The 25900-nt window shown below is 41.3% G+C and overlaps 1 protein-coding gene across 27 annotated transcripts in view; it reads left to right on the top strand.

The window, feature by feature from the left end:
* The window catches only part of LOC147583560 (uncharacterized), a 321362-nt gene that overhangs the window by 198751 nt on the left and 96711 nt on the right, over nt 1–25900 (top strand). For 6 of the 27 annotated variants that reach the window (XR_015248310.1, XR_015248308.1, XR_015248307.1 and 3 more), the window contains one exon: nt 13395–13540. The exons of 20 other annotated variants lie outside the window; for them this stretch is intronic. Coding sequence is in view for 3 of the 7 variants with exons in the window: in XM_086697675.1 (XP_086553801.1) it covers nt 13395–13510 (116 nt within the window). In the remaining 4 variants the exon portion in view is untranslated. Of the gene's footprint in view, nt 1–13394; nt 14077–25900 lie in introns of those variants that run through there. One more of the 27 variants, XM_086697671.1, reaches the window with a different exon arrangement.

Here is a 25900-nt window from a genome sequence, read left to right as displayed (position 1 = left end):
TTCGGGTATTGTAACCATTTTAACAATATTTGTTCTTCCAATCCATGAGCGTAGAATGTCCCCATTTCTTTGTGTCATCGTCAGTTTTCATCAGTGCCCCAGCTGTGTGGTTTTCATATATGGCCTTTATTATGGTGAGGTATGTTCCCTCTAAATCTACTTTGTTGAGCGATTTTATCATGAATGGATGTTATATTTCGTCACTTTTCCTACATCTATTGAAATGATCACATGGTTCTTATCCTTTCTCTTATTGACATGATGCATCACGTTGATTGACTTGTGAATATTGAACCACCCTTGCAACTCAGGAATAAATCCCACTTGATCATGGTGGGTGACTTTTTTTTAACATATCGTTGGATTCAGTTTGTATTATGTTGAGGATTTTTTGTTCTTTTTTAAAAATTTTAATGTTTATTTATTTTATTTTTTTTTTTAAACTTTTTTTTTCAACGTTTATTTATTTTTGGGACAGAGAGAGACAGAGCATGAACGGGCGAGGGGCAGAGAGAGAGGGAGTCACAGAATCGGAAACAGGCTCCAGGCTCTGAGCCATCAGCCCAGAGCCCGATGCGGGGCTCGAACTCACGGACCGCGAGATCGTGACCTGGCTGAAGTTGGACGCTTAACCGACTGCGCCACCCAGGCGCCCCGATTTTAATGTTTATTTATTTTAGAGAGAGAGACAGAGTGCAAGCAGTGGAGAGGCAGAGAGAGGGAAACACAGAATCCGAGGCAGGCTCCAGGCTCTGAGCTGTCAGCACAGAGTCTGAGGTAGGGCTCAAACCCATGAGCTGTGAGATCATGACCTAAGCCGAAGTCAGATGCTTACCCAATTCAGCTACCCAGGCGCCCCGATATTGGCCTGTAATTCTTAAAAAAAATTTTTTTAATTTTTATTTGAGAGAGAGAGAGAGAGAGAGACAGAGCATGAGAAGGGGAGGGGCAAAGAGAGAGGGAGACACAGAATCTGAAGTGGGCTCCGGGCTCTGAGCTGTCAGCACAGAGCATGATGTGGAGCTCAAACTCACAAACTGTGAGATCATGACCTGAGCTGAAATCAGATGCTTAACTGACCGAGCCACCCAGGCATCCCTATAGTTCTCTTTTTTTGTGGTGTCCTTATCTGGCTTTGGTATTAAGGTAATGCTGGCCTCATAAAATGAATTTGGAAGGTTTCCTTTCTCTTTTCCTTTTTTTTTAATGTTTATTTTTGAGAGACAGTGCATGCACACACAAGCAGGGGAGGGGAAGAGAGAGTGGGAGACAGGATCTGAAGCAGGCTCCGCACTGACAGCAGACATCCTGACGCGGGGCTCAAACTAAACCCAAGGTCATGACCTGAGCCAAAATCAGACACTCAACCAGCTAAGCCACCGAGGTGCCCCTCGTTTTTACTCCTTGGAATAGTTTGAGAAAAGAGGTACTAAGTCTTCTTTAAATGTTTGGTAGAATTTGCCTGTGAAGCCATCTGGTCCTGGACTTTTGGATGTTGAAAGTTTTTTGATAATTGATTCAATTTCTTTGCTGGGAATTGGTCTGTTCAAATTTTCTATTTTCTGTTTCAGTTTTGGTAAGTTGTGGTTTCTAGGAATTTATACATTTCTTCTAGGTTGTCCAATTTGTTGGCATATAGCTTTTCAAAATATTCTATTAAAATTGTTTCTATTTCTGTGGGTTTTGTTGCTATTTCTCCTCTCGTTTGTAATTTTATTTGGGTCCTTTCTCTTTTTTTCTTAATAAGCCTGGCTAGAGGTTTATCAATTTTATTGATTTTTTTTTCCAAAGAACCAGTTCCTGGTTTCATTGATCTCTTGTATTGCTTTTTGTTGTTTTTTTGTTTATTTTTTATTTTGTGTGTGTGTGTGTGTACGTGTGTGTGTGTGTGTTAGGTTCTATATCATTTATTTCTGCTCTAATCTTTATTACTTCCTTCCTTCTGCTGGTTTTAGCAGCAAAAGGTGTTCTGCTTTTTCTAGCTCCTTTAGGTCTAAGGTTAGGTTGTTTATTTGAGATTTTTCTTCCTTGTCGAGGTAGGCCTATATTGCTATAAACTTTCCTCTTAGCCACTTTTGCTGCATCCCAAAGTTTTTGAACTGTTGTGTTTTCATCTTCATTTGTTTCCATGTACTTTTTTTATTTCTTCTTTTATTTCTTGGTTGACCCGTTCATTGTTTAGTAGCATGTTATTTAACCTCCATGTATTTGTGGTCTTTCCAGATTTTTTATTGTGGTTGACTTCAAGTTTCATAGCATTGTGGTCAAAAAAGATGCATGGTATGACTTTGTTCTCTTTGAATTTGTTGATGCTTGTTTTGTGGCCTGATACATAATCTGTTCTGGAGAATGTTTCATGTACACTTGAAAAGAATGTGTATTCTGCTGTTATAGGATGGAATGTCCTGAATGTATCTGTTAAATCCACCTGGTCCACTGTATCATTCAAAGCCACTGTTTCCTTGTTGATTTTCCGTTTAGATAATATGTCCATTGATGTAAATGGGGTGTTAAAATCCCCTATTATCGTATTATTAATGATTAATTCCTTTACGTTGGTTATTAACTGTTTTGCATATTTGGGTGCTTCCAAGTTGGATGCAAAAATAATTTATTGTTATATCTTCTTGTTGGATTGTCGCCTTTATTATCATATAGTGTCCTTCTTTGTCTCTTGTTACTGTCTTTATTTCAAAGTCTCTTTTGCTGTTAAAAATATTGCTACTCTGGTTTTCTTTTGACATTCATTTGCATGATAGACATTTCTTCATTCCCTCACTTTCAACCTGCAGGTGTCTATAGGTCTAAAATGAGTCTCTTGTAGGCAGCATACAGAGGAGCCTTGTTTTTTTTTATCCATTCTGTCACCTATGTGTTTTGATTGGAGGATTTAGTCTATTTACGCTTAACGTAATTATTGATAGACCTGTATTTATTGTCAATTTATTACTTATTTTGTGTGGTTTTTTTTCTGAAGATTTTCTATGATCCTTTCTTATCTTTCATGATTCTCTGGTTTTCTTTAGTAATATATTTGGATTTATTTCTCTTTATTCTTTGCATATCGATTAGTGGTTTTCGATTTGTGGTTACCACTGGGTTTGTATATAACCTCTTCTGCATATAGCAGTGTATATTAAGTTGGTGGTCATTTCAGTTTGAACCCATTCTTTACTCCTGTTCTCCTCACATTTTACATATATAGTGTCTATTTTACATCCTTTTATTTTTTGAGTTCCTTGACTGATTTTTTACAGAAATATTCTTTTTTGCTGTTTTGTGTTTCCTATCTTTATACTGTCACTCCAAGTCTCTCCTTTCCACTCAAAGAGCCCCCTTTAATATTTTTGTCTATGGTGTAAGAGAGCAGTCCACTTCATTCTTCTGCACATAGCTGTCCAGTTGTCCTAACACCATTTGTGCAAGCTACTTTTTCCCATTTCATATTCTTTCCTCCTCTATTTTTTTAAAAAAAAAATTTTTTTTTTCAACGTTTATTTATTTTTGGGACAGAGAGAGACAGAGCATGAACGGGGGAGGGGCAGAGAGAGAGGGAGACACAGAATCGGAAACAGGCTCCAGGCTCTGAGCCATCAGCCCAGAGCCTGACGCGGGGCTCAAACTCACGGACCACAAGATCGTGACCTGGCTGAAGTTGGACGCTTAACCGACTGCGCCACTCAGGCGCCCCTCCTCCTCTATTTTTTTAACCATGGTTTGATTTCTCCCCCTTTTCCAAAAGATCTTAATGTGACCAGGAGTGCAAAGGAATGGGAATATTCCAGAGCTGCTTTAAGAGAGACGAACCTATAGCTTTCAAAGAAACGTCTATTTCTTGTTGTGTTCCCTACGTCATACAACAGCCCTGTGAAACTGAAGTAGGAAATTCGTAGTCTTAAAAAAAAAGTGCTCTCTAGAAACCCTCTGTCATCCTTTACAACCTAACCAATCCCTTTTGGTATTAATGTGTTTCTATGAATTCTGACCTTTCTGGTAATCAACGCGGATATGCCATATCCTGGAAACAGACTGGAAATGTTGTTTGACATGTGGATTAGGCTGCAATGACAGTGTGGTCTGTCAGTCCACAAAACACAGCTACCTGTAGAACATGAACCCCCAAGTAGCTATATCTTCTCTCCTAGTGAACACAGAACAGTCTCATTTCTGAGCGAAAGCACAGCAGAAAAGGAAGACTTGCATGCCGCTTCTCAGGCCGTATCCTTATTTCCATGTCACTCCAGTCGACAATTCCCGGGACAACACAATCCACTATCTTGACAAGCAAATAAAAAGATACGAGACATAAAGAAACAATCCTTCTCAGTATCTTTTCTCAAGGTCTTTCCCCCAGAACAACTTTCTTCCCTCCAGAAGCCAGCTCCAAGGCCCTGGTTCATTGGCAGTATGTATTTTCAGTTGGCAAAAAATGTGAAAAGGAATCATGCTGAACTTAGCTTCCCCAAAACTGAATTCAACTCGATGTCAAACTCCTACTAGGGCTTGTAAAAATTGCACTGGTGCCGGCATCTGTAGTTAGAGAAAAGAGACAGCTGTAAAAAACATCTTCTCACCCAAAGATAATTTGGGAAAGGTCATTTTATTACATGATTTATTTATATTCTTTCTCCACGGTACACAGAGTTCTGATGGGTACACAGAGCTGAGAGGAGGAGAAACATTGAAAGAAACCCTTAAGGCCCACCAGTGGTAGGCATCTTATGGGCCAAGGAGATGTCTGGGGTACATCCTTTAACTAAAATAGCCTTCAAGTCAATGCAGTCCTTCCGTGTCAGTCAAATGAAAAGGAAAATTCTACCATAAGATCCATGTTCTCCCCAATTGTCTGAGGCATCATCAGTAAGAAACATGATTAGCAGATCTTGCTTTTAGAGTCACCAAGAACAACCAAGATAGTTTTCCCCTCTGAAAAGAAAAAAATGTCAAGTTAATCAAATTTCCAATGGTTCATCTTCTTTACACATTGTGTTGGCATGTTAACGGGCATACATTTTCTCTTCTGGATTTCTTTGCCTGGAGAAGCATGTGATAATTACATTCTAAACAGACCTACATAGTTAATATGGAAAGCTGAATATCTCTTTAAATGCAAACAGATGGGCAGTTTTGTTTATCTTCACTTGGCTCTATGACTGTGTCCTAAACACGCAGGCAGGATTTTTTAATACCAAGTTTATAATGGTGACAAGTAGGATTTACTGGAGAAATACTTTTTGACCATATATTTGATTTAACCTCCCCCTGAAATGGAGTCCAAGCTAAACGTTTCTGGGTTTTGTATTTTTGTTTTGTGTTTAAGCATTACTCCTCTCTGTTTATTGCCGGCATGTCCCAGATGCTGGGGTCAGGTGTTTGAAAATGAGAACCAAATAGTTTTTATTCTTGCCCTCAGAGTGTAGCCAGTACTGTGGCTTTGTTAAGCTTCTTGTTTCCCTTGCTAAAAAGTACTTTAAAGAAATGCAGCGAAAGAGCCAAAGAGAAGGCGAAGGTAAAGAATGTGATTTGGCTTGCCTTGATTTCCTTCAACCCAACCAGTTAGGCATTCCTGTTTTTTGCTTTTACAGATGTTTACATAGGTAGCAACTTTCAGCGTCCTCTAGCCAATTTTAAGTTTTCTGATAGGGCAGACTTTATCGTCCTTTCTTCAAAACTGGCTTATTGGGGAAAGCTGTGGTGAGGATCGTATTCTCTAATAATGTCTGTGGCTGTGTTTGACCGATTGGCTTCATAGACGATGAAGTATGATGTCTCTATGGAATTCCATTTGAGAGAGATTTAAAAATTAAACATCATGAATATTCAGTAAAGCTGCCTGGAAGTTCAGCTCTAAGTGACTTAATCACTTTCTCTGCAGTTTTCGTTAAAGAAGCCATTGTTGGAACTAGGAAAGGTGTTTTCTTTTGTTTTATATAGAAAACCCTTAAAGTTAATTAGCAATACTATGTGAACCATTTCCTTGAAATGTTGAATTTTAATGCCCCTCAAAATACGAGTCACCCTAGCAAGGCCACGGCCCGCTGTAGGAGCCAAGGTTATTTCTTTCTTTTTTTTTTTTTTCTTTTTTTAAATTTTTTTTTCAACGTTTTTTATTTATTTTTGGGACAGAGAGAGACAGAGCATGAACGGGGGAGGGGCAGAGAGACAGGGAGACACAGAATCGGAAACAGGCTCCAGACTCCGAGCCATCAGCCCAGAGCCTGACGCGGGGCTCGAACTCACGGACCGCCAGATCGTGACCTGGCTGAAGTCGGACGCTTAACCGACTGCGCCACCCAGGCGCCCCCAAGGTTATTTCTTAATGCCATCTCTCTGCTTGCATGCACATTAGTTTCCAAAGAACACACGGCCAATACAGAATTGATCAATACTAAGTCCATTTTGTTCTTTTTTTGTTCTGTGTTACAAAGAGAATCTCAAATTATAAAATGTCCCATTTAAAATTAAGAGGACCATCTCCAAAGTTAGAAGTAATAATGTAGGAGAGGTAATGTGTTCGGAAAAATTACCCAAAAGTGACATAAGGCAAAAATTTTACTATTTGCTCCTTCAAAGTTATATCAGTTGTTCTATCTAGCCCACCTTAATAGATTAAAAAAAAAAACAAAAACAAACAAGATAGCAACAATCTCAAAAACTAACGGGAAAATTATTTAGATTACTGAACGTATGCATACTTTGTAAAACAAGTAAGAATGTCAAGACTGAGGCCACTACTATAGGCTCTGAGCTCTGAGTTGTCCATTGCATTAGTCAGACCACCTTTAACTGAATTAAATTAAATTAAATTAAATTAAATTAAATTAAATTAAATTAAATTAAACTTGGCCACAATGGGTCAAGTCCAAAGGCAGGAGGTCTTATACCAAGTTGTTCCCTATGGTGGGTAGTGAGATTTCCCACCTATAATCCATGCATGACATAGCAACTAATTAAAATCCAATCAACTAGAGAAGTCACTAGTTAATGAACATTCAAGAATAATAACACATTACATGTAGTCAGCATCTCTTAGAAGTCTCAGTACCCCCACTTTGGAAGGGAGATATTGTTATCCTCATTTTGCAAATAGGAATATAGATGCATGGAGAGGCCAAACAGCTATTTCACTGTATAGCATCCAGAGCTGGGATTGAAAGTCAAGACTGTTATGAGCTGGGAACACCACTTAGTTTTAGTTACAGTTTCGATATGTACCGGATGAATAACCTCGAGGAAGTCACTTAACTTTTCTGAGCCTCAGTTTGTCCATCTTTACTAAGGAGAAAACAAGCACTAACTCACTGCTGGGAGCATTAAGGAGACCATTCACTCACTTAAAGCATTTTAGCACAGAGGCTAGCCCACAGTAAGTACTCAGTCAACCTACTCTGGACACAAAAAGAAAAATGAGATTCTAATACAAAGTTGATTTCCCAAGAGTCCTCCAATGTGTTCAAGGAGAGATACGCAAACTACTGAGTGCTCAACTCAATCGCCATTCTCCACAAGGGTAAATTACAGTGGGAACTCATGTGGAAAATGATGAGTTAGAGACATAGGGTGGCATATGAGACGAAAAGAAACATATGATGCATCATGTTTACTGTGATTAACAAGGCAAGAAGGTGAACGTACACTTCAGAAAGCTCTTGAACAACAGCAGTGAGACAATAAACCCATTTCGTCAGTCTTCAGTTAGCTTAAAAAATCAATGCTCATTCTGGTTTATATAAGTTATATATGTTTCAATAGGAAATTTTTTTTTAAATACAAGGTGCGTAAAAACAACTCAAAAGTAAAATTTCAAGACTCTTTGAGAACATTCAGAATTCCCTTTTTAACTTTCCTCTTCTGGACTGTAATGATTTAGGGTGAACTTTATTTGACCTTCCAATAAAGGCTTCAGTTATTTGAGGGAACAAGAAAGATGGGAAGATGAAAGAAACCGGGTCGCCCAAGTTGCCAGGGCTGGCAAAGTGATTCCAAATTCAGAATCCTTGTGCCTTGAGCCCCTTTCAGAAACAGGCTCCTGGCAAATCCAGGGCAGAACTCCAAGCTATTGGCAGGCCAGTTTCAGTACAAAGCAAGCCAAATGTAACATAACTGCCTAGATTCTGATTCTTTGGAGGTGTTAACTCCATCTATGGATTGTGAAAGTCCTTAGGATTTATCAGTGAGGGGCTTTTAATGTAAGAGAGTTGAAAATGGGCAGATACAGCCAGAAATGCATAAGGAATGCATTTTTCTTTTCCTTTTTCTTTTTAATGTTTATTTATTTTTGAGACAGAGACAGAGTATGAACAGGGAGGGGCAGAGAGAGAGAGGGAGACACAGAATCTGAAACAGGCTCCAGGCTCTGAGCTGTCAGAACAGAGCCTGACGCGGGGCTCAAACCCATGAACTGTGAGATCATGACCTGAGCTGAAGTCGGATGCTTAACCAACAGAGCCACCCAGGCACCCCAGCAATGCATTTTTCTATGATACAATGTATCTGTCCCCTTCTGAACAAGGTACACGAGGGACCATTAGAGGATCCCCTTTTTTAAAAATCTCAATCATTTCATAAATAGCTTATCTGAAACAAATCAATACAAATCCTCCTCGCATCATTTTATCATAAAGACCATGTATTTCCTTTCTTTTTTTTTTAAAGGTCACACCGGTCTATTTCCTTTATGAGAGATCTCTTTGGGAGGTTCACTGCTAACCAATTAAAACCTAATCACCTTGGTACACTAGAATTTCTTTATCAGAAGCCTTTCTTACCCATTAAGAGTACTACAGTTTGGCATTTGAGAACAGTTCATTCTGGGCTGTCTGCGAAGAAGAAAGGGGATGAGAACCATTTTCAAGGGCTTTTCTCGTGACATTTACTCCTCAGCTCTGCAGGAGAACACGTCAGCTCTCTCAGTCCACAGCTGCCTGTACGTCCGTCCTGACTGCATTGCCCAGGGACTGTGTACTCAGTTCTCAAAGGGGCCATCAGTCTGAGAGCTGGATGGGAGCCACCAGTGGGCAACGGTCTGGAAACAGACCAGTCCCTTCCTGTTCCTCACAGCAAAAAAAGTCAAACAAGATTGATGGAGGGAAGGGTAGGAGAAACGAAAGTTTTAGGAAAAATACTCCCAAATTTGGAAATAAGGCAAAAAGAATACCACGAGCCGTTTCAAAGTCATACTAACTGTTCTAATTAGCCCCCTAAAGGTCATTTGACGCTCCAGAACTGAACTAATATAGTTGCTGAGAGCCACATATGGGCCCTTTAAGTTAAATCCGAATTAAAATTAAATAAAAAGCTTTTGTACAATGAAGGAAACCGTCAACAAAATAAAAGGAAACCTACTGAATGGGAGAAGTTATTTGCAAATGATATTGTAATAAGGGGTTAATATCCAAAATATATAAAGAACTTCTACAACTCAACACCCCAAAAAAAAAAAAACCAAACAACAAAAAATAAAACCCTGATTAAAAATTGGTCAGAGGACCTCAATAGACATTTTTCAAAGAAGACATACAGATGGCCAACGTCTGTTGGCCATGAATGGATGCTCAACATCACCAATCATCAGAGATATGCGAATAAAAACCACAATGAGCTATCACCTCATGCCTGTCAGAATGGCTAGCATCAAAAAGAAAAGAAACAACAAATGTTGGCAAAGATGTGGAGGAAAAGGAACCCTTGTGCACTGTTGGTGGGAATGTAAACGAGTGCAACCATTGTGAAAAACAGCATGGCGTTTCTACCAAAAATTAAAAATAGAAATACTATATGATCTAGTAATTCCCCTGCTGGGTATTTGCCCAAAGAAAATAGAATCACGAATTTGAAAAGTTATATGCACCCTTATGTTTAGTGCAGCATTACTTACAATAGCCAAGATATGGAAGCACCCATATATTGATGGAAGTGTCCATCAACAGATGAATGGATAAAGAAGATATGTATATGAATGATACACACACACACACACACACACACACACACACAACACACAATGGTAGGAATGAGATCTTACCATTTGCAACAACACAGATGGAATTAGAGGGTATTATGCTAAGTGAAATAAGTTAAAGAAAGACAAATACTGTACGATTTCACTTATATGTAGAATCTAAAACACAACACAAATGAACAAGGAAACAAAAAAGCCAAACAGTCGTAAATACAGAGAACAAACTGGTGGTTGCCAAAAGGGAGGCAGGTGTGTCTGTGGGCAAAATAGATAAGAGAATAAAGATGTAAAAGCTTCCAAATATAAAATAAATAAGTCACAGAGTTGAAAAGTACAGCATAGGGAACAGAGTCAATAATATTGTAATAATGTTGTATGATGACAGGCAGTGACTACATTTACCGTAAACACTGAGTGATGTAGAGAACTGTCTAATCAATATATGGTGCATCTTAAACTAATCTAATATTGTATGTCAACTCTACTTCAATAAATAACTCAATAAAATCTAAAAGTTGGTTCTTCAGTTATTCTAACCACATTTCAAGAGTTCAACGGCTACAAGAGGCTAGGGGCTGCATACTGAACTGTGCAGATAAAGAACATTTCCATCACTGCAGAAAGTTCTATTGGGTAGCTGTTCTAAGGAAAGGTAAATTTGTGTTAAAATTTACTATTAATTAGAGCTTAGACCATAAAGTTAGATGTCAACTGGTAGAAAACTGATAAGTTGCAAAGAGTTTTTGTTTCTTAGAGATGCAAATAACTTTTGCCCAGAAGATAACTCCACAAGTTCTGGTTTTATTACCCTGAAGGAAATTAATCAGTTTTGTATATACATTAGTTATTTTGTTCCAGCATTGTTTAACTGAATAAATATGTATCAGTCTCTTACATCCTCCTTTTGAACCAGTTTTGTCTTCCTGCTGTGTCTCTTGGTTACTGAATTAGAGAAATCCTTAACATATGCCCATTATATATTTTGGAGTATTATATTTCTAACTTCTAGAGAACTGTAACAAAGGGATTGAACAGATGTACCTAGTGAGAATTTGATTTAAATAGGGTCTAAATTAAATATGGGGCAGATTGTTCTCTTGGCAAAATTTATGTAAGTGCTTCTCAGCTTTTCCAACAATACAGTAGCGCAGCAGAGAGATTAGAGTCTACGCTTTGAGGATCTTTGTCAAGGTCCATAGAGGTCACTGCCAGGATAATACACAAGAAGGAAGTAGAAGCAAAATAGAAGAGAAAAAGCTGAGGAAGATTGAAACTTTCCCCCTTTTTTATTTTGTGTAATATTGCATGGTTTTATTTTTTAATTAATGAGTACACAGAACTACATAATTAAAAATAAAAATTAAAAAATGCATAAGCAGGGAGGCAATTTATCATTAAATCAGCACTCTACCACTTACTAGTGTGTCCTTAGGCAAGTGATCTAATTTCTCTGAGCCTTGGTTTACTCATCTGTGAAATGGAAATAATGACAAGTAGATCATAGGACCGGTGTGATGATCAGATTAGATGAATTGTGACACAGAGTTAGGACTCAATAAATGTTAGCTAGAATTATTATCACCCCTGGCAGTCCAGGAACATTCCTTAGAGTTACTGAGAAAGCAACATCTAATGCCTCTCATCTGATTTTGAAAATTCATGGGAATACTGCTGCCTCATCCATAATATATTTCATTTTAATTCGATCATAATTTCATCTCACATTCTTGAGTAAAGATACTTCACTTTGAACTTGACTTTACCTGTTCTTGGTGAGCTCAGTGTATCATTAGGAGTATGCATACCCCGGATGGGAAAACATGGCATCTATGGTAGACAATAGTTTCCCTGAAGACTCGTAGGAAAAACCATTATACCTAATTTTAGTTGCCTTTGAGAAATCAAGAGTGTCAGAGGAAAGGTACAAATACACAAATATCCACATGCCCCTACCACCACCAATAGCACTACCCGAACAATGCCCAAACAGCCCAAAACTTATTAGAACTTGCAATCTGGACAATTATTTTTGGTGAAGGAAAAGAAGAAAGAACAAAGACGTCACATATGACATATCACACCAATCTCCCTCCACCCTGTGCCCCAACCCCGTCCTTACTTATTTCATTTTCTCTTCCTCGTAGCTGAATACGTAGATTTGCAGAAATTTACGTTCCAGAATAGAGAGAAGCCCAGAGAAGGAAAGCTCATAAGCAAGTGTGTTGGCAACAAAGAACCAATCTTAAGAAGGTGGGAACCCAAAGTAGCCCAGACAATCTCCCTGGGAGAATGGAAATTCCTCCTCCTCAGCCCCAAAGGAGTCTAACCCAGGTTCTGTTGCCCTGCCTGTGGCAGATGGTGAGATGGTGAGATGGTTATGGGTGCCTGTGGATTCCTCAAAGGGAAGTTAGGAGAGAAGGAAAGATAGATATTAAGTCTTTTGATCTCATGACAATTAACGGTGAAGATGTTTGCCGCAAGGATTAAGCAAAAAGGAGTTTTTGCTAAAAGAGACCCCTTGTTCACATTTATCCAATGCCCTTAAAGGATTATTTAATATATTTTTATTAATATTCAGTATTTATACAATTGATATTTAATATTATTATTTAAACAATCATTTCCTTTGGACTTAAACAGGCTTTAGCTGTAAGTGCCCTATAAGTGGTTTCTGCCCCCCTGCAGTGTATTACCTTGAGTAACTTTCAGGGACGGTCAGTCCTCACTTCCTAGGTATCTTTGTGAACGGTGCTTAGTAGAATACATGAGGGCATGGAAAGCCAGTAAGCATTAGCTCCCATTGTGATCGCTACTGAACTAACTCTGGGGTCACCCTAAGAAGGCTAACTCTTAGTATTTCTTAAACTTATTAAGGAAAAGCCAGTTGTGTGGTTTATCAGGATCCTGGCAATTAAAAGGATGCACCCCCAACCCTGAGGTTGGTTGTAATGAGAAGGTGCTCACGATGGGAGGTGTGGATGCAGAGAAACAAGAGGTGGCCAGGCACTAAAAGACTAGCAAAACTAAGTAGTTATGACTGTTTTTTTATGGCCTGAATGCTGTATGCCCCCAAAAGCATACGTTAAAACCCTCTCAACAATGGTATTAGGAGGTGGGGCCTTTAGGAGGTAATTAGGTCACAAGGGTGGCGCTTTCATGAGTGGGATTGCTGCCTTTCTAAAAAAAATTTTTTAATGTTTATTTTTGAAGGAGAGACAGAGCATGAGAGCGGGAAGGGCAGAGAGAGAGGGAGACACAGAATCTGAGCTGTCAGCACAGTGCCCAACGCGGGCTCAAACTCACAAACCGCTAGATCATGACCTCAGCCGAAGTTGGACACTTAACCGACTGAGTCACCCAGGCGCCCCATGGGATCGCTGCCTTTCTAAGAGGAGACAGGAGAACTGATTTCTCTCTCCACTCTCTGCCCTAGGAGGATGCAAAGAAAAGAGGTCCATCTGCAAACCAGGAAGTATTCCCTCACCACACGCCAGATCTGCCAGTGCCTTGATCTTGGATTTCCCAACCTCCAGTGCTGTGGGAAAATAAATTTCTTACTTAGGATGTTTAGGCCATCCAGTCTATGGTAATTTGTTAGACCAAGCTGACTAAGACAACTGTCCTTCGGGGTGAAGAGATAAGTGGTAGCCTTAGTCACTGCCAGGGGGGAAATGACAAAACACTAAGGGAGGAGGGAAGACATACCCCGACTTCTTTCTCTCCTGCCCCCTGACTTCCTTGTTGGTATCACTCTCTAGCCGAATCCAACTTGAAGCTAGCTGGCCAAGGAGCCCCAGATGCAGCTTAGAGGCGGCCCCCTGTGCCAGAGATGGGGAAACAAGAATGTAGGGGGAAGAGAGAGAATAACCATGTTCTAAGACTGCAGTCACATACATGGTTAATTTTCCTCTTCATTCCTGATGGTTGAAATTCACTTTCTAGAAGAGGCCCACCCTAGCCTTCTGTCCCTAGCTCTGGCAACTTCCTTCTCTTCATTAGTAAATGCTGCCATTAAAACAACAACCTAAGCAAGTCAGAGGATATACAAAGACAACTTGTGCTACTTAATTTCAAAGCGCCAGCTCTTTGAACAGCATTAAAGTCTGTTTCTCATAGAGGGCAAATTAGTTAATTTCAAATGTGCTCTGTGAATATCAAGAGACCACCCAAATGTTTACTTATTTTAGGCCCGTCCTCTTAGTAGGTTAAAAGAATCCATTTGCTCTGCGAGAAAGAAGGGGTTGGCATTCATGCATATAAATTGTCTAAATTAAGGGTCAGCTCTATATTAAAACAACATTAATTATTCATTTAGCAGAGGAGAAAAATTTACCTATCACAGAAAACCCTTAGGGTGACATTCTTTTCTACAAACCCGCTTCTAAACCAAATAACATCTCAAATACTCCTCTTATTCAGCCTCGCTTCCTGGAAATGAGAAAAGGCATGGAAAGAAAAACAACTCCGTGCTTTATAGTCGCACCGTGTCTTAGGGGTTGGTATATGCAAGTTCATTTACACCAGGAGCTTAGATCCAGAATTCCAGAGCTGAAGAAATGTGCGCTGAAAAATCCCTTGACTGTTACTCTCTAATAAAGCTCAAACTTTGGAAAAAAATCAGTGGGGTCTGTTCCAGGCCTGGGATTCTGGGGACTAGCAGAGGAGGACCCCAGAGGAGGTGTCTAACACCTGGCTGAGTTACAAGTCCCCCTTCCTCTCTCTGCCCCCACTCCCCCAGGGACTTTCTGGAAGCAGAACAATCATTGTCCAAACTCAACTCACAGTTGTCCACCAAGAAAACAGTCTCTTTTTCTGCCAACTGGAATGTTTTAGATTTGCAACAGCAGACTGAAGGCCAGTCCTAGGGACTTGAGGAAGAAGAGTATCCAAAGAACACATTTTTATTTGCTAGAAAACAAGTACCTTGTTTATCATAACAAAGTCAGGGATCTGTATCTTTCTACTCTTTTTTTTAATTGTTTATTTATTGTTGAGAGAGACAGAGACAGAGAGAGCACGAGCAGGGGAGGGGCAGAGAGAGGGAGACACAGAATCCAAAGCAGGCTCCAGGCTCCGAGCTGCCAGCACAAAGCCCGATGTGGGGCTCGAACCCACAAACTGTGAGATCACCACCCGAGCTGAAGTCAGACGCTTAACCAACTGAGCCACCCAGGCGCTCCTCTTTCTAGTCTTGATCTGGATAAATTCACTTTGCCCCTGCTCTCAAAATAACTATGGACTCCTACCAATGGCTTAAAGAATTTTTCTTGTTGTTCTGGTTTTGATGAATGAAACAGCTTAAGGTGTAGCCTGTTTTTGAGAGTTCCTGTGTTAGGAACTTGACATTGCTGAAAGCCAGGGTTGTTAAAATTTTCAGAGTAGGAGCATCTACCTGGAGTCACCATAGAAGCCTTGGGGAAGGCTACCAACATACAAAGATCTTCCCTCTTTGCTTGCTTGCATGGTCTGAAATTCAACCTTTAGAAGTTTGGATCTTTCATTGTCTTGTTTTCTAGAAGACTCATAATCAAATGCAAATACCACTAAAAAAGATACTGTTGAAGCTGTTGAGACCCTTGGCAGTTTGGGAAAAATGGTATAGGGCACCAAGGCATTCCCTTTGGCTTGAAAAGAGGGCGTTGAAAAGGTGCTAAAAATGCACCTTCTTCAGAACTTTTTTGAAGTTTTTTTCTCCACGGCACAAAGTTCTTTCAAAAGACAGGCTTTAGGTTCAGAAGTTCCTGCTTATTAGCAATGTGGCCTTTGGCAAATCTCTTAAAACTTCTAGGCCTCAGTTTCACCATCAGTGAAATGGGCCAATAACATTCTATTAAGTATTTTTGTGGGTCTCACATGAGATAACTTGTATCAAGTTACTAACATGGCACTTAGAACATAGTAGGTGTTCAGTAAGTGGAAAATGGTGATGACAATCGCATCTGCTCCCTACAAACAGATGAATCAGGAAAAACATTTAAATGTGTACAGAGTAGGGAAAAATAAGGAAGAAGCAGATGGTCGGAACATTTCAATGGCAGCTGGCTCTCTGTTTCACTCATGCACTGCCTCTGTCTCTTGCTGGGAAGAGGGAGGTTTTATAAAGGAACTGTCACTGCTTTCCGTAGAGCTGATTTGACTCAGAGAGAAGGAGACACAGGGGAAACCATAAAAAGATGCAGCTGTCTGATTCCTCAGGTCCAACCCTGGGAGAATATTTACTCAGCTCCAAGGAAACAGTTTTATTTGGCAGATTATGGTTTTAAAGTTTTTTTTGCATCTGAATGCTAACATTTCCTCTCTCTCCAGCTAACTGCTTTGTAACCTTTATAATGTGGCCTTGTAAATAACCTTTTCTGCGGCTACCAGCCCACTTGAAATTTAACTAGCCAGATGTAAGCCTATCTCACACTACATCGCCTCCTAGAGTGATGCAACAATAGTCAGGGAAGACAGGGCAAAACAAAACAGAACAGGACGTAATGGATTGGGGGTCCAATTGAGGCATGCAGGTTTTAGTTTGATGATAATCCTAATATGCTCAGTAAATGAGTTTGCAATGGAAAGAAAATGGCATGGATAAAGGTTTAGTCCTCATGAAGAGGTCTTGAAAACCATTCTGCTAATTTTAAGTGATGGGAATCATTTCAAGGGCACATTTTCTTTGTGTATCAACCCGATGGCCTGATTTTCTGGTGGTATGTTTATCATCCTAAAAAAGAAAACCCGTTTCATTGAACAAGTAATGCATGTTTCCATGGGCATATGTGAAATCATGTAGGGAGAAACAGGTGCAGAACTGAGCTCTGATGTTCACCAGTCTGCCAGCTCTGCAGTTCCCAGTGGGCACTGGGGCTTTCTGAATTTCCTGCCATTTTTCAGTTAGTCAAGTTCCAGCCTGTAGGGACAATGCCCTTCTTTCAAGCTGAACACAGCACTTTGCCAATTAGCCCCTGATGCAACACTCTGGGGTTGTTATGTCTCAAAGGTTGTCTGGAACGGGTTCTAGAGGCTTCAGTTCCAGAACGTGAGACTGCACCGTGGGCATCCTCATATCCATTTCCTCCTACCCATCTCTGTGTGAATTTTAAGATGCACCTATAGGTTCCTCTCCACTCAAATGCAAATGAAGATATTCATGGCTCCTTAAAGCCATCAAATATTCCCAGACATGTTAGAAATCCCTTTAGGCTCACCTAAGATTCCAAAGGATATGGATCTGCAGGGCTGCTAATTGCCATATCTGTATCCCCTGGGGATGGCAATTCCGTCTGCGCTCTCTAGACAAAGACCAGCAACTTTCTAGCCAATAACGCCCCCCCCCCTCCCCCCCGCCGGCCTTGGTCAGATGCTACTAATAATATTGCCAGTCTCCATCCTTCCTCCCCATCCTAGTAATGAAATTAAAAAAAAAAAAAAACAAGTAAATGTTACATCTTAGAAGAGGTTGGAAGTTGCTTAAAAACAGGTAGACTATTTTGCTCTCATTATCCCGAATCCTTATTAATAGCACCTCCTTCACTCTCACAAACTGTCACAATTTCAGTGGTAAAAAAATGTGATCGCCATGTGTTTAGAGATTACTTGAGAAACCAAAATATTCCCCCATATCAGCAAAGGCAAGGGCTTGGTTGTTGTAACAAAGAAACCTCTAAAATACAGTCGTTGAAAGAATAGAGAGATTTCTGTGCCATCTAACAGTCCCGAGACAAAGTGTCTAGGATGGCAGTCTGTTCCCCAACAGGATCATTGAGGAACCAAAGTTCCTTGCCTGTTGTTGTTCCGCCATATCTTAGAAGGTTGAATTTGAAGTCAAATTAAATTCTCCATATTTGAATCTGAGTACTAGTGCGGGTTGGAGCTAGTGGGGGTTGGAGTGAAGGGGAGGAGGGGGGAGGGAGTGCAAAGGGGAGCATGCCCAAAGATCAAAGGCCTAGGAATAAAGGCAGCGCACCTGACTCCTGCCCCCATTTCTGTTTGCAAGAGCCTAGTTACACAGCTTAGGGTCACACAGCTAGTTGAGTGGTGGAAACTGGATTTGAACCCAGGTATCTCAAGCTCATGGTCTTTGAGAAAAAGACACAAACAAATAATTACATTACACACAAATAAACACATCTATCATAAATTATATAATAGAAAACAGGTGCCAATAAAATACATTGGAATCTGAGAAAAGTGTGCCTAACCCTTTTCCCCCCACATGATCATGGAAGTCTCCAGGGTGGGCCTAAAAGTCTGTGTCTTAACATATGAGCAGGTGATCTCTAAGCAGCCAAGAAGGTAGAAGGGCTAGAACATCAAGCATCACGGAGACAGGGATTGGGTCAGTTTTGTTGTCTTCTGCCTCCAAAGCACCTGAAACGGTATCTTGTATACAGTAGGCACCTAATAAATAGTTCTGCTATGAACAATGGAATTTCAGGCAAAGTGCACAGCAGGTGTAAGGGCTAGGCACCTGGCTTGCATTGAGTCTCTTTGACTAATACACAGCCAGTCTTTCGGGTTCAAGAGACATTTTCCAGCTGCTTCTTTTTTAGAAAGCTTTTTCTTTTAATTTTTTTTTTTTTTTAACATTTATTCATTGTTGAGAGACAGGGAAATAGGATGTGAGCAGGGGAGGCGCAGAGAGAGAGAGGGAGACACAGAATCCGAAGCAGACTCCAGGCTCTGAGCTGTCAGCACTGAGTCTGATGCAGGCCTCAAACCCACGAACCATGAGATCATGACCTGAGCTGAAGTCAGACGCCTAACTGACTGAGCCATCCAGGTGCCCCAAGAGACATTTTCCAGCTGCTTCTCATGGAAACCCTTGCAGAAATCTTGACATGATTTTTAAATTTCAACTGTCCAATGGCCAGGTCCTGTACCCTGAGCCCTGGGATTCAAGAGCCTTTCTAACAATCCCCTTTTGATAAGCCTGGCTTTGGCCTCTGTGGGCTGCCCCGAGGTACAAACAAAACAGAGATGTGAAACTTGGGAGGCTGGCTTCTATTGCAGTGTTCTGCCAACTAACTCTTTTGGATGTTCTGGATTCTGTTCCTCGTCTCTAAGGCACCAGCTCAGATTCTGGCCAAAGAAGGCTGAAGCTCATGGAGTGGCAGTTCCCAGGGGAGAGAAAAGGGGATGGATGAGAAGCTATTACTCAAAAAGCTCACAAAAGGGTGTTCAGGCAGGTGCACTGGGTGTCAGGAAGGCAGAGAGAGAGATTGCTACCCTTTTTCTACAGAAATTTCGAAAACACTATCAAGAAAAGAGTATGAAATTACCCTCATGCCCACACTGAAAGAGTAGCAGTTAAAATATCAGAACAGACACTTATGTTTTCTAGGGTTACATAGAGGCACAGGCAATGGAATGAGGCCTGTGTGTCTGTGCTCTCACATAAAGGAATAGCAGGAACGTTTTGCATCAACCTTAATTATTTGTCTACCAATTCATTTTAAATAGCTGCATTTTGGGGACACCTGGGTGGTTTAGTAAGTTGAGTGTCTCTCTCTTGGTATAGGCTCAGGTCATGATCCCAGGGTCATGGGATCAAGCCCTACGTCAGGCTCGGTGCTGAGTGTGGAGGCTGCTTGAGATTGTCTTTCTCTTCCTCTGCCCCTTCCCTGCTCGCATTCTCTCTCTTCTCTCTCTCTCAAAAAAATAGCTGCATTTGTTCAAAATTGGATTTAACCAACTGTCAAGATATGTTTTCATTGAAAAAGTTTTATTGATTTCATTAAACAAGTATGGTCAGGTGGTGCTAAATGGGCTTTAGTGTGGACTGGAGGGCAGTCTTCTGGTGCATTCTGGCTGCATAACCTTAAAGGGGCTTATGTTGCCCCATCAGTAAAATGAGGATGATAATAGTACATACTTCACTGGTCTCTTTGCAAAGGAGCCAGTGAAGTGATTGCTAGGAAATTCTTGGCATCATACCCACAGGAAATGGCACCCACATGGGCAAACCTCCATACACATTAGCTATAATTATTAGTATAAAAACAGACAATGCAGAAAACCATGAAATTTAGAAATCACCTGCAATCCTACCACCCAGAGAAAATCAAAGTGAACTCTGTCGTATTACACTCGTGCTTCCGTAACAGATATACACCGCGGGCATCTTTTTCCGCTAAGTTCTCTTGCTCTGCAGTCCATATCATCCTTTCTAATGACTGCAGAACATTCCATTGATGCAAATGTACCAGGATGTATTCTTGATGAAGAAGAAAATAAAGTTAAGCCCAGCAGACCACGAGTCCTCACTTCTATGCCTGGCCAAATCCTCATCGTGCACATTTCCTATCACCAGCAAAAAAAAAAAAAAAAAAAACTCACTAGAAACTCAACGCCGCAGTCAGGAAGGATCTGTGAACTGTGCCCCAATTTCCTAATCAGAGCTGACCTCGAGTGTTCCAGGATCTCTCCCTTCACTGGCATACTCTGCTATTGGCTTTCAAAAGAATGAAGAGGAGAAGGGGTCAAATCCCACCCACCTCCGCTCTAGGACTCCTGCGGACTCAGCAAATAGGGGCAGTTCTGAAAGCGCCCCTGGGTTTGGCCAAGCAGGCACTCAGGCCCCCTTGAGAGTCACAGCCTCCTGGGGGCCTGACCGGGGAGGAGGGACACTTGTTTACACTGCATCCCAGACCAAACAGCTGGGGAAATTGCGACCCCTTTCTTTCCCGCTGCTGCCTTAAAAACTGATTTGATTATCTCACACGAAGAAGAAATTTCCTTTCTCACTCTTTGTTCTGCTCTCTCTCCTTTCCGTCTTCCCTTCTGCTTTTTCCCCCTTTTCTCCTCCCCTCCCTCCTTTTTTTTTTTCTTCCAGGCTCATCCCTACTTTCCTCTTTCTCTCTTTTCTCCTTCCAGCTTCCATTGTTGAGGAAAGTTTAACAAAGTGATACATTCTTTATTTTCCGAGCCAGAAGGATTTTTTGTTTGTTTGTTTGTTTTTTGGCCAAAGATTTATTTGCAACTGAAAGAACGAATGAAATAAATGGGCCAAAGTCCTCTTTGTTATTCAGGCAAAAAGTCCACGGAAAGTACAGAAAGGGCTGGACTTCATGGTGACCTCAGCAAATATATTTTTGGAGAAAGAGGCCTGGAGTGTGGTTTCTACTCCTGCCCATGTGTCTCTGGTCCTCTGCCCCAGCCCTGTCAGTGGGAGAGTCCACTCCTACAATCAGAGGAAAGGAAGGAGTTGTGTGGACAGGGGTCCAAACCCCCAGCTGTATGTCTTCTTCCAACGTGACTAGTTCTGCGCTTCCTTGCGAATGAATCACTGATCAACCTAATGCAGGAGACAAAGACCTGTGGCCTGCAATTAAAGCCCTCATTTCAATCCTTACTTATTTTCTAGGAAGGCAACATGAAATAATAGGTAAAAGCACATTTCACGAGTCTGCTATTTATACACTGTGTGTCTTCCAGAATATGACAGCCTTTCTAAGCCAATGGCACCCAGGGACAAGGCTGTGTGTGTAGAGGCTTATCAGCACGGTACCTTCCTTGCTCAGACAATTTGTAGCCACTGGTGATTAATACGACTCGTTCAGTTAGCTGTGAATCTAACTCATCAAATTATCAGGTAGTCCACACTTTCCACAAGGAGCCCACACCTGTGTAGGAAATACTCTTGCTGGAATTGAAATGCACCATATCTGCAATTTTTTACTGGTCTACCAAAAAGCAAGTCTTGAAAGAGGAAGTAAAGTGAGGCCAGCACGACCTGGACCGCTGCAAGCTCCTGGCTGCCTGTGGCTGAGCTCTCTTTCCCAAACGTTCGTGAAGGCTGTGTTTAATGATGGAGTTCTGAACGCTATATCCATTGCCTTCTAGCTTTTAGAACCCACATTTTTCTCATTTTTGAAAACTGGAATAACATATTCCTGTCTCCAATTCCCTGGCCTTGCTCCCAGTCTCTGATTTCTCTAAGACTGCTGACAGTGGTTTTGTAATCACATCTGCAAACCCTTTCTATATTCTAGAATTTAATCCAACTTGAACTCATTAAGTGTCTAGTTCCCTTTTATTATCTCTTGTGCTATTTCAGGCTTCACTTTTCTCTTAAAAAGCATGTTTCTTTAAATATTACATATTATACATAATATACATGTTCATCTGAAGATTTCACAAATATGGTTAAGCAAAATGATGAGGCCAGAAATCATCAGTAATCCTAGCACGCGAAGATGATAATGGTGCTTCCAGATCTGCAATGCTACCTTCTCTGTGTTTCTTAGGAGAAATAGATACATATGCTGCTGGGTAAATAAAGCATGAAGGTTTCCCAAACAATTCTTTTTCTACAACCTTATTTTTAATGTTAGCATAGGGCTTCAGTATAGTTAATATGAAATAATTCATTTGAGCATTTTGGCTTTTCAGCTACTTGCTATGTTACCAATGCCACAGTCACGGTTTAGGAGGAGGTGCTCAGTAAATAGTTGCTGATGTCCTTAAGTAAGGAGGCTCCAGAGGCATGATGATGCAGACTTGGGAGTTAGAGACACTGTCCTGAAGCTTACTATCCCCATGTTATATGGCTGGCCCCAGGCCAATCTCCAGACGCATCAGGGACTCAGTTTTCCTTCAGAGAGCTCTCTCCTGGTAAACGGGGGTGACAGTGGCTCCTGGAAGGAGATCTTGTGAAGGTTAAATATAAATATAATGCTCGTACCACAGTGCTTGGTTCTTAAGGAATATCCAAAAATAATAGCTATTGTTAACATTTTTTTGGTTATATGATTCTGTATGGTTGAAGGTCTACGTACTTTGAAAGCAAAGATGTTTTTAGAAGTCAGTGGTTCTCTTCATTTAAGAAATTTACATTTTGAGGGGCACCTGGGTGGCTCAGTCGGTTAAGCATCCGACTTCGGCTCAGGTCATGATCTCACAGTCCGTGAGTTCGAGCCCCGCGTCGGGCTCTGTGCTGACCCGCTCGGAGCCTGGAGTCTGTTTCGGGTTCTGTGTCTCCCTCTCTCTGACCCTCCCCCGTTCATTCTCTGTCTCTCTGTCTCAAAAATAAATAAACGTTAAAAGAATTTTTTAAAAAAAGAAATTTACATTTTGAACTCCATGCGAAGTAAAGGGAATTCAACAGTGCCGTATAAATACGATCTGCATAAGCATTCATGTTCAAACACTCATTTCATATGGACAGTCACTTCTGCTATGATGGGACGTATATACGTTCCCAAAAATTATCATGCTATGCAAGTAATCTGAAAAATACCACAGGGCTCATGGGACATGGGGTTATAGCAGCGCTTCTCTAGCACTCACAAAATCTCAAAATCCCATACAATTTTACCCCTCTCCTTAGGGGACAATTACAATGTCTGGAAACATTTTTAGTTGTCACACTGGTGGGCAGTGGTCAAGAGAAGGGGGTAGGGAAAGGCCAGGGATGTTGGTAAACATCCTGCAGGGCACAGAACACTTCCCACAGCACAGAATTACCCAGGCCAGTATACGAAAGCACCGAGACTGAGAAACCCTATGTTAGGGACACAACACTTGAAAATTTGTCCAGGCCTCATTAAAGGAAAAAAAGGCTAGCTATCTCATAAAAACAGTCACACAGCATAAAGAAATGGTTAAGAAATGGTTAAGAAATGCATAAATACCGCGGCATCGGGTGGCTCAGTGGCTCAGCATCTGACTCTTGGTTTCGGCTTAGGTCACAATCTCGCAGTTTCTGGAGTTCGAGCCCCACCTGGGGCTTCCCTCTGACAGGGCAGAGCCAACTAGGGATTCTCTGTCTCAGTCTCTTCCCCCCTCCCCCAGTCATGCTGTCTCTGTCTCTCTCAAAATAAATAAATAAACTTAAAAAAAAAAAACCCAAAGACATGCATAAATACTGCAGTAAATATTGCACTTCGCCTTGAAAAAGACCTGGCGTTTGCCTCTGGAAATGGGCGTTGGAAGGGTTGCGGCCTGTGGGCTACTGCGCAGTGGGTGGAAGCAGCGTTGCGTACAATGGGACAGACAGTTGTAGCACCAGATGCACATAGTGTGGCTCATAACACCCAGGGTGGCCTGAGGTGGATGCTGATGTCTGGGGGGGAGGGGGACGGGGAAATGTATTTCACCCCAATCCGGTTCAGCAAGTGGCAGGCAGTTTTCCGCCCTCGCCTACCCTTTCCTGGGGGATGAAATCATGCATAAGCACACATGCAATTCAGTTATGTCCGAATCGTTCCTTAACGTATCCGTGGAGTTGGAACAAATCCACGTTCTCAAAACAGATTTTATAGCAGAATTGACTATACACACATAATTGCCCTTGAGTTGATTTAACTAAAACTACACCTCACAGCAAGAGTGATCCTCAAAAGTGTGACAGACTTCATTATCACAAAGACTTTTAACCTATAGAAATTACCAAACAGGAATGTTCAGAGAAGCAACGAGGACCCTGGTTAAATAAAATTCTTTCACACGCGGTTGTATATAGCACAAGACTTTTCCATGACCTGGCAAGCGGCCTGTGCTATTTATAACGAAGCCTACTTTAAATCCTGTACGAGGCTGAGATATTTAAGGGTGAAATTATATATGTGGGATTTATTTGCTTCAAAATAATCCAGGTGGGAAGAGTGAGTAGTGGGGCTAAGAGGAGAAATAATTGGCCACGAGTTTATAAAAGAAATTAGGAGATGGGAATGCGGGACTTGGTTATAAGCTTCTCCCTACTTTTGAGCAGTAAGAAGAAAGAGAACAATAGTTAATTTAGAAAATTGCACGCAGTGGCTTTGCAAACAGGTTCATATAACTATTGATTGTAAAATGGTGACACTGCTGTTTGTGGGGCTCCCGTGTAGCTATCGTACTGAAATATCACGTTAAAAAAAAAAATGGGATGTATGGACGGTATTTAAAGCATGCTTCATTACCAGAGTTCCCAAAGGACCGGCTCTTCTAAGTAGAGTTCGATGAGTAGTAAAATCAGGTGTCAAAAGGAGAAAATTAACACTCACGTCAAGGTCAGTGACCAGGGCCAACTACTCAGTGTTGTTTCACAAGCTGAGAATAGTAAAAGCGTGAACAGTGGAGGTGAGGTTGACTGTGTGTGAATCCAGACTGAACAAAGGAGGATACTGTGGTGGTTAAGAGCTTGGGTGGGCCTCACCGTCTGACCTCGCTGGGGCACGTGAATCCAATAACTTTGAGAAGTTTTGTTGTCCTTCAAGTTTATGAAAACTGGATACTTGTTATAATAATAAAAAAAAAAAAAAGCAGCACAAGTTTTTTTTTTTTTTTTAAATTTTTTTTTTCAACGTTTATTTATTTTTGGGACAGAGAGAGACAGAGCATGAACGGGGGAGGGGCAGAGAGAGAGGGAGACACAGAATCGGAAACAGGCTCCAGGCTCCGAGCCATCAGCCCAGAGCCCGACGCGGGGCTCGAACCCACGGACCGCGAGATCGTGACCTGGCTGAAGTCGGACGCTTAACCGACTGCGCCACCCAGGCGCCCCAAAGCAGCACAAGTTTTAAAGAAACAACAACAGGGATCACCGGAGATGATAAAGGCACATCAGAATAGACTTGCCGAAGCTCCAAAGCAATGTTGAGGTACTCTCGGGAGCATCTGATGAAAACCAGAAATAATTTGCTCAGAAAAACGCACGTATGAATTCACACCAACATTTGCATGCAACGCCCAGAGAGTCACAGACCCCCGAACATTCCTTCAGGCACTGGGTTAAGAACCTGGATTAGGGGCCTGTGCCAACCGTTGGTCTAGGAGCCAGAGAGTGAAGACAAGTTAAATGCGTTCCTGTCACTGCAGCTGTTCCTCCTGACCTATTTCTCTTGCCAGAACAGTTTCCTCCACTCTCCCAGTTCTACTCCCTGCTTCAAAGTCCCTCACTTTCCGGACGCCTTCCTCAGCCAGTGCTATCTGCAGAATTTCTCCTCTGAACTCAGTACGGAACTTATCAGT

The sequence above is a fragment of the Puma concolor genome, chromosome A2 (genome assembly GCF_028749965.1).
Source record: "Puma concolor isolate L17-30 chromosome A2, mPumCon1.1.hap2, whole genome shotgun sequence".
Taxonomy (NCBI): domain Eukaryota; kingdom Metazoa; phylum Chordata; class Mammalia; order Carnivora; family Felidae; genus Puma; species Puma concolor.
This window is presented reverse-complemented; position numbering and strand designations above follow the sequence as displayed.